The 10,238-nt window shown below is 34.5% G+C and overlaps 1 protein-coding gene across 1 annotated transcript; it reads right to left on the bottom strand.

Moving 5' to 3' along the window:
* Window positions 1–1,474: 1,474 nt before the first annotated feature.
* On the bottom strand, window positions 1,475–2,123 carry LOC131301428 (uncharacterized). Its single transcript, XM_058327726.1, has one exon. It carries the CDS (start codon window positions 2,051–2,053, stop codon window positions 1,622–1,624), a length of 432 nt encoding a protein of 143 aa, XP_058183709.1. The 5' UTR covers window positions 2,054–2,123; the 3' UTR covers window positions 1,475–1,621.
* Window positions 2,124–10,238: the final 8,115 nt, after the last annotated feature.

Genomic DNA, 10,238 nt, shown 5'->3' on the forward strand with positions numbered 1-10,238 from the left:
AAGAACTTGCTGGTTTAATCTATATAGAATTTCTGTTTAAGTGTATTGCTTGTGGATCACTTTCCAAAAAGACAACTCTACGGATTCTCACTGCAAAAGTGCTTGGACATGAACATAGAATATGGGACCCCGACAAGAATAAATGTGCATTATTTTTTTTGAAATGATTTTATCACTCTCTTTTTTTAACAAAAAAAGGAGTGGAGTTAACAAAAAAGGGAGTGGCAAAATCAGCAGCCTTTTTTTTATCGGTAAAAATAACATATTAATAGATTCCAACTAAAAGTTGAAAGATACAACAATAGGGACTAATACAATACTTGAGGGCCTAAATTGCCCAAATAAAAAGCCGAGAAATTACCTGGAAATCAAGAAATTTAGCAACACAAAGATTTACTATTACTTAAAAAGTAAAATTAAAAAGATTAAGAAAAACTCACATTATCCTCTACTTGGTGAAATTATTCAGTAGTCTACGAGCATCGTCACGTGGGGCTCCGAACCACTCCACAACCAAATATTTTAGTAGGGTCTACAACTAAGCGCATAAACTCTACATAGATATGTGGGTTTCAAATGATCTGGAACACCACGTGACATGTTGGCTCACCTCTTCCTTCTCCAACCTCCTAATTTGTATTTTCCATTATTAATTCTTTCCCTGTTTTTGCCTTCTCCAACTAGACTGTTGCTAACATTTACACTAAATACAAATCACAGCTATTTCGTAATTAAGGTACTCTAGCATACTTTACAAAATATTATCACCATATTTTTGTTCTATTATATTGTAGTCTGAGAAATTCCAGAATCATCCCAATATCCCATCACATGCATAACCATCCAACGGCTGATGTAACCCAATGGTTTTAAAAATTAAAATTCTGATAAAAAGTGAGATCTAAAAGGAAAAAAGGTTTATTTATCCCCATTACCAAACAAAAACGTACGTCAGACTATTGGAGCCACGATCACCTTCTCTGCAGCAAATCCTTCCCCTCCCTGTACCGGCTAACTACTAAGGGTTCGAGCTTCTCTTCATATCCTAATCCTCCATACTTTCCAACTTTTCATTTATTAGGCCTCATACCGAACTCAAACTCATAATTTAAACCATTAATTTTGTATGTCTCTTAAAAAAAACAATTTTACAACAAATCAATTTAACCCAACATCGATAGATACACAAACTTGTATTTCACTTAGACTGCTGCTAATGCCAAAGCTGTTCTTGTTACAGTCAAAATTCGTTGTACATAAAAGGCTTATACCATGCACGTACAAGGTAAAAAACTTTTATATACTATAATTTTGACACTAATAAAATTAGTTTTGACATTATTATTTTCCTTCGCACTTATGGCAAGTACATTTTTAAACTTGACCTATCCATTTTTTTAATATAAAATAGTAACATAGCAATCGCTCGAATGCTTACCAATGTCTAATCAAACTGTTTTTTTCTCCACCAATCTTTTCTATGTGAAATTGATGAGATTAAGGGTTTCGATTATTAATGACACTCTGTAAGGGACCCACAAAGATAAGTTTGGAAGAATAATGAGGATATGGGTATGGAGAGTTCCACCCAAACCAAAGTTGAGATCCTACTTCTCATTTTCTACAAAACAGAAAGGAAAATAAGAAAACAGAGAACATGGGTCACCACGATCACGATCGCTGATCTTCGAACGGCATTTGATGATGATTGATCAACGGACTGAAACGGAGGCTTCCTGTAGTAGTACGGAAACCACGGCACAACTGACTCAGGGGGTGGAGGGGAGATACCGAAAGTACTAGGGGGCGAGTAGGGGAAATACCCACTAGGTGGAGGGTTAACAAAGGCTGCAGGAGGTGGATAATAGAACCCTGTTTGGGAGGGCGGAGTTAAGGCGGTTGAAGGTGGCGTTTGTGGGTTGTTTCCAGCCCCGGTCGGTGGCGGGTAACATGGGTATGGGCATTCTTGGGGTGTCGCCGGCGCCGGAAAATTGAAAAGTATCGAGAGGGAGAAGAAGAGGGTGGAGAGGAATTGTTTGGAGTTTAGAGTCATGTTGAGTGAAGGGGAAGGGGTATGAGAGAGATACTGGCCTGGGAGGAAATAAAAGGATGAGTGGAGTTAGGCAGACAAGGGAAGTGCTATAATATACATTCTTTATTTGACTATGTATCATATGCACTTTTATTAAAACATATTAAAATATTATGATTTTTAAAATGTTATCAATTTATTGCTAAAAAGTTACGAATTATATTGATGAATAGTTAAGAATTTTTAGTATAAAAGTTACAATACGAAATAAAATGTTATGAATGACCAGTCCAACAAGAAATTTTTTATGAGGTGACACAATATGAACCACACAATAAATACATATGGTACACACCTTAAAGAGATGTGTATTGAAAACTTTCCTAGCAAGGGAAAGAATGACAAAATGTCTTTATTTTTGAGTCGTTTGGTGGGGCTCAAGAGAAAAGGCCGAAGAGGTAGGGTGGAGAAAAAAATCAGAGTTTAGGTAAATTTTTAGATGCCTTTCGGTGACCAAAGGGTCACATTTGTCCTCATTGTTTAGCTACTAAACTAGAGTATTTTTCTTGTTCTAATTAGTGTGATTTTTATTCTAAGTAGTACTAGACAACGACCAGATAAAAACAAAACTTTAGTTAGATAACAAATAGCACTTTAGCATACATGAGAATGGAGAGAGATAAGGATGAAGTATATGAGTATTTTGTTTTGTCCCTAGTTTGTTTTTGGACTTGACTGGTGAAACGTGTATGCATTGAGAGGATTTTTTGCATCTTTAGTTGTATGAAATTTGTAGGCATATGCATGCATAGGTTTTCACATGGGCTTTTGGCTTCGGCACGGTACAATTTTTATATAGGAATTAGTTGACTATCTTTTTTTAAGAGTTCTTTTCAAAAACAAAAAAAACAAAAAATCTTTTTTTAAGAGTAAGTGGACATGCAAGTGGAGTGATAATACAATTATAGGCACCATATATTTTCATGCATTTGACAGGGGTTCATACCTCACTTACTATAACTTACGATACTGACTTTACCGAACAAAGAGCAAGTAGGAGCAAAAAATTTAACCAAAGAATTATTCTCTCCGTCCCATAAAGTTTGGCACTTTCACTATTCCAGCCTTATGAAAAAATTAACTATATCTTTTAATCTATAATGTTTTTTATAAGTAATATTGATCTTATTCGATAGAGTTTAATTTTATTAAACAAAGTTCAAAAAATCGCCTAAAACATTATGAATTGAATAATATATACAATTTAAAAATGGCACGCTCACTGCATGTTCACATTAGCATGACATGCAAATGTGAGTAAGAAAGGATTGATCGTGATTAACATGAAACTAACTAGCTAATTGGGGCTAGCTTAGTTGGTCAAAATTTTTGCTTTTCACTAGGAGGCCAGGTGTTTTAGTCTCTCCACTTGTATGTGGGTGTTCTTCCTCTTGTATTTATTGAGATTATTTCTGCACCTAATGGGGCTTGTAGTTGGGTTGAGCTTTTAGTGATTGTAGTCAATTTGATGGGCCTATTTATCTTGGTGGTTGAGTCATGGATTTGGTTATCTCGTAAAATCTCACCCAATTGATACACAATTGATATAGTGTCTCGTGGTTTGTATTTTGTAATTCATGCATGATATAATGATCTTTTTTTTTTATCGGAAAAAGTAATATTTTATTAAGGAAATGGAAAGGAATTCCAAGAAAACGTTGGAAAATACAGCCAGAAGGACAAAACCCAATACAACACTTTAAGGCCTAAAGTGCCTAGATTAAAACCAAATATAGCTCAAACATCCATAAGGCCTAAAAAGCCCAGATTAAACAATAAAGCTTAGCCCAAAGAAAATTCAAAACTTAACCCTAAGCTTTACGCCGCTGCCCCACCGAACAAATAGAGAACCACCACCGCCGATTAGCCACTACCGAAAACCACCAAGCTCCACTGGCCACCCCAATCAGAGTTGCATCCAAGATCCCACCACACCAAACTGCCGCGATGCTACACCTTACCGTTAGGCGAGTACCAGGCCATCCAACAACGGCTATAGCGGGAGCCATAATGATCTTTCTATTGATTGACCAAAAAACCCTCATGAAGCTATATACTATATTTTACGATTCTAATATGGGAAACAATTTTCACGAACCCCATTTATCTTTATGCATTTTTTAGAAAAAAACCATTTCCCTTTTTATATCTATAGTCTTTAGAATTTGTTCTTTCAAACAAATAAGGCCGAGTTTTCTTACGGAGCTAAAGGGGCTAAACGAGTTAAAAGAAACTTTATTTTTGTTTTTGTTTTTGTTTTTTGTTTTTATTTTGTGAAGGAAAGAAAAATAAGCCTTTTTAGCTCTGTTGAGTCTTTTAGGCCGTAGGAAAACTCGGCCTAAGTATATCATTACTAGAGAAACTTTCATGAATAACGGGTATAGGAGTGGTGGTGTCCCCCTTTGGTCCGTTTTCAATTTTTTAGTCATTTTTCGAGCACACTTTGATGATCGGCTCCGTTCATTTTGTAGAGCTCGGGGAAGTTCTTGCCGAGCTCTATACAATGAATGAAGGTGATCATCAAAATGTGCCCGAAAAATGGCCGAAAAATTAAAAACAAACCGGAGGAAGACACCACCATCCCTCCTATACCCGTTATTTATAAAAATATCTCATCATTACTACGATATCATATCACTTGAAAATAAGCTCATTTGCTTTGGTTTTTAGCTTGAATGATTGGCGTACGCACGTGTTTGGTAAAGAGAACTGACATTTAGAGAAAATTTTGTGTTTCTCACGTTTTACGTTTTTGAGACGTTGGAGTAGTTTTCAAGAACTCTGTGGGGGCAGTTGTTCACTCATTGACGCACTTCACCAGCAAAATATTTTAGCCCAATAATTTCAAAGATAAATCAATATTATTGTTGTACCAGCTACTACCAGACAATAGACACAATTATGCTCAGTTGACTTGGTCGGAGGGAAAGGTCTCGTTTGTGGTTAGATTTCAACACCACTTTTATTTAATTAGTGGACTAAAACAGTGGCTGTGTTAATTTGCATTTGTAACGCACTATGGATCCAAATAAGCAAATTTAATATACAAATTAGAGTTTTACGATAATTATACATTTTTTTTTTTTGGGGGTGTCAAATAAGCGAGAAAACCGAAATAAGATACCTATTCAAAAATGATACCATGCGTATTCATCATCAATTTTTGAATTAAATAAACTAGCTAGCTAGAGTGTTTGGGAGAACTTGTTTCACATTTTGGATCGCAAGGTTTTGCGGGATTATAATTTAGATTTTTCTGATAATGGATTAATTTTTGATTATTTACTTGAAAGATTAACATAACTTATAAACATATATATATATATATATATATATATATATATATATATATATATATATATATTTGGTGTAGCTAGGCTAGCTTTGTTTAACTGTGCCTAGCTAGCTAGCTAGCTAGCTAACTGAATTAGTTTGAATGGTTCTTTCCTTAAATTTTGTGAGGCCCATGATAGATCAAGTGGGTGGGGTGGGGAAAACGAAGAATTAATTTGTTGTTGAAGGAAGGGTGGTCCATGATTGTTTTGTTTGCTGAGTCTGGAAGTGTGATATATAATTCCCTTCCTTCCTTCCTTCCTTCATTCATTCCACACATAAAATTGAGTCCACACGCAAAGATCGAAGAAACAGAAAACAAAAGGCAAAGGCAAAGGAACAGCTGGAGGTTTTTGGAGATACACATATATTCAGTACTGAACGACTAATAAGTGGGACTTGCATGTGAATGTGGTCCCAAAACTTAAAACACCAAATTTTAAAAAATTTAATCTACATTTCATTATTATATAATCTTTACCGAATCGATTCAAACTTGTCCTAAATAAATTTAAAATTTTTGGTTCTTTGGGCATGTGATCAGCATGCATGTTCTTTCTCAAGACAAATTAATTTCTTCAAAATTAAATCATGTTGATTGGGCAGATCAACTTGATTTTTAATATGATTTATTTTTCTCCGCGTGTTCTATGTATAACAAAGACAAAAGGACAAAAAAAGAGTTTCGTTCATCAAAGTGGGCTTGAGATGGAGCGTAAAACCCCAAAGTAAGATCGCTTCTAAATAAATGGAGATTGGAAAAGTGAATTAATTAGTTGGTGGCGCGGGCACGCTTACTAAATATATCGGTGTTGGTGCGAAGAATATTTTGTTGATGTCTATGCTTTAATAAACACCGACTTTGACATGTAGTAGCTAGTAGGTACGACAAAAAATAATCCAAGCCCAGGAATATTAATATATATAAGTTCTTTAGTTGTATCTTTAGGCTTGGAAATAATAATAGAATTCAAGTAATTATTCCGCCCAAAAGGTTCTAAAGTGCAAACCGTTAAATAATACTACACATAAGTACCATAACCAAAGTTAAATAAGAAAATGGGGCTCTTTGAAATAACAAATTTAGTTTGAGTATTGAAAAGGATAATAGTAGTTGTTGAACCACCTCTCTCTCTCTCTCTCTCTCTCTCTGACACACACACTGTCCATTCATCTGGACAGACCGAGACCAGTTGCATTTTTGTCCTCTCTTCTCAAACAGTGACATTTCTGAATGTAGCCTTTCTAATTTACTTTTACTTTAAAGCCCTTTAAATTACTTTTTTGGAACTATAGTCCTTAAAATTACTACTTTCAAGTCCAATAGGGTCTGGCCCAACCATATAATGGTTTTATATTACTTTTTATTATTGTCACGTATTCAATGAAAAGTATGTAAAATTTGATTCATAATTTAACTATATAGAATAAATTTAATCCTGGTACACTACGTATTGTTATTCACAAATACTGGTATATTATTACATTTCCATCGTAATACTGCCTATCATTGACACATGATATCGATAATGTTTCAATATCGCTCTTTATTTCTTTAAAACATAGAAAATGAAATTTAATTTTTAGATATTGTCTGAGTTTGTCTCACCTCGCATAAAAATTCCTGCCTCCGTCCCTGCACTCAATGATTTGTTTCTTCCCTTTTTGTTTTGCATTTTTCACTTAATTCTGTAGATAATGCAAAATAAGAAAGTTTTTTTTTTTTTTAATCCAATTTTTGCTGGCATATGCTAAAAAAGCCTCTATGTACAAATGTGGTTTTATAACTGGCCGGACTCAGACATTCATAAGAGAATGGGACAAATTTTTTATTTTTTATTTTGAACAAGGTCTCTAACAAGCAACAAATTAATCAATTTTAATTTCGTATTATCAGGGCTTAAACTCTTGACCTGGATAATTATTGCGAATCAGAGATCAGCTACATACTTATCTTATATTCTTATTTGAGATTGCTTTAGCTAGGATGGAGATTTACACACAGCATCTGGTTCCCCGAACTACTTTCCGCAAGCGGTATTCGAACCCGCGACCGTGTGGGAGGTGGGGACTTTCACCCTCACATGCACCTTAGCCATCTAGGCGTGGTGCCTAATACCCACATTACCATATAATCAAAAATAGCATTTAATCAATACCGTAAAGTGGCATAACCGTAACCTTAATAAGGAATATGAGAATCATATTTCAAGATTTAATGTTTTGGGCCCTGCTATGACTCCTAAAGTCCCGGCTTTTTTTGGCTTGAAACTTGAGCCGAGCTGCCAATTATTTGATCTAGAATAGATATTTTTTGTGCTATAGTAACCACTTACGATTATTTTTAACTAAACCAAAACAAAATATAATGGGAGACTAGTGCATAGCCCCACAGTCGCAAGTGGTTACTATATATATATATATATAGTATATAGCCCAAAATATATATAATGATTAGTACTTGATTTGTAAACTTTGGGAAAAGAGTATGTATTGATTTTAGCAATAGAAAATATGATTTTTGCAAAATATACACTTAAAAGAATTTGTCTTCTATTGCAGTTTGAAAATTGTATTTGGTGAAAATTTATGCAAACATTGTCGTCGAAGAAAAGAACAATAACTATGATATTGGTACACACTTTCAAGATACTCTCAAATATATCCAATCATGTTCTTACTGGTCCCATTTTTTATTTTTTGCTCGGCACAACGAAAAAGATTTTATTAAGATCGATAGGGTACATTGAACAAAAGATTAAAATACAAGTTAAAAGGACATCCAATAAAAGATTGGATGAGAAACTGAAAAACACCTAAAATGAGTACATCTCAGTATCTAATTCTTCTGATTAATTCCATCCAAAGCCCTTTTGAAGTCCTCCACTTGATAAAGCTTACTATCGAATTTCGCTTTGATCCAAATAGCGGCTCTAACCTCTAGCTCAGAGTTGTTGAACACCTTATCATTCATTGCCAACGAAATAGACCACATCACAGCATAAAAGCAAGCTTCCCAAATCGATTTCTTAAGGTTAGAGAAATTATTATCGAACCACCAATCAATAAGGCCAATGATTGAACTAGGGCTTACCCAAGAAATGTTCCACCACTTTAGAATTACTTCCCACACCCTCCATGAAAATCTACATAAAAGCATCAGGTGCTGAGGAGTTTCCTCTGCCATCAACCATAGCGGACATAACTCCATCCCTCATCTGTTGATAACATCCCTCTTCTTGCTAGGACTGACCTTGTTGCTATGGACCCCTGCATCACAAGCCATAAGAAAACCTCTGTCTTTGGAGGGTAGACGTTCCTCCAAATAGATTCTTTTCTCCTATCCAGATCATGAGATATATCCTCCCACTTAGGCTTCGTTCAGTTGTCAGGAATGTTGTACCAGAAAGTTATTCTCAGGAAAAGTTAAGTAAAGTGAAATAAATGAAAAAGAAATCTATTTTCCTGTGACTGTTCATTTGACAATTTTTTTTTGCAGAAAAACTAAAGTTTAGTGGTTCATTTGCCGGAAAAAGACAATTATGAGAAACTTTTTTATTTTAATTCTCATGGCTAATTTTAAATAAAAGTAACTTTGAGAGCTAAATAATAGGCTATCATATTTCAAAAATTAACACATACGAAAAATGTATTTTATTTAATGCAATGCCTTAACATGAAATTAAAAAATCGACTTGCAATTCCATATTCAATTTGCTATATTCTGAATGGTTATGCAAATTCCCCATTTAAATTGACATTCTCTGATAATCAACCATACAAACGAAGTTTAAAAAATAAGTAGATGATAACTAAATAAATAAATATTAAACAACCGTGCTTGATTAGTTGCCGATGCAAAAACTCACTGAAAATTAGTTAGTATAAAACAAAATTGAAGACTAAAGACAAGATAAATAAATACTTCCAAAAAAATAAACTACCAATCTTTTTCCAGATCAATTATCTCAGAAAGCACCATAGTAGTCGAAATTGTTGTTGCTCACGTAAATCTCAAAGTGCATTTCTAAGAACTTAATTCGTATTTTTTAGTATTGGCATCATTCACTTTTATTCTTACTTGCCAATTATTTTGGCCCCACAATGGAGAAAACTTTTCTTGTAATGCAAAATCCTATGCTTTTGGCCGGATCACTTTTGCAAGAAAGTAAATCTTGCAGGAAAACTTAAAAACGAGTTTTTCTCTACTTTCCTGCCAACTAAACACTACAAAAGTTACGGAAAAATTGATTTTCTCATCATTTCCTGTACTTTCCTGATAACTGAACGGGGCCTTAGAGTAAGCTGAATTTACAGAGAAAACTCCATTCCCAATCCAGATAATCCTCCCTGCTTGAATTTAAAACAACTCCATGTAATCTTTGCGACAACGAATTCAATTGCTGTCTCCCTCACTGATATTGATAATAATCTTTTAAATTGCAGATCCCACATGATTCCTTCTCTGATTCCATAAACTTCCCTAACTGAAGCATTCTTCTGCGTATAAAGGTTGTATAATCTAGGAAAAACTTCTTTAAAAACAAAATCCTCCAACCATTCATTTTTTCCAGAATTTGAGCACATTAACTGATGATAAATGTATCCTGAATCCCCCTTGAATGACTTCATTTAGACTAGAAGCTTGGTTTCCAACTTCACAAATGTCTTTCCATATCACGGATGCCTTTTGATTAGGTTTCAACCTTGGTAAAGGACACTAGGTTTCAACCTTGGTAAAGGACACTCCTCACTCAGCCCATACTAGCCCGGAAATACCTTCACCCATAAAGCTTGTTTTTCTTTGTTGAAT

The sequence above is a fragment of the Rhododendron vialii genome, chromosome 9a (genome assembly GCF_030253575.1).
Source record: "Rhododendron vialii isolate Sample 1 chromosome 9a, ASM3025357v1".
In the NCBI taxonomy this organism is placed as follows: Eukaryota; Viridiplantae; Streptophyta; class Magnoliopsida; order Ericales; family Ericaceae; genus Rhododendron; species Rhododendron vialii.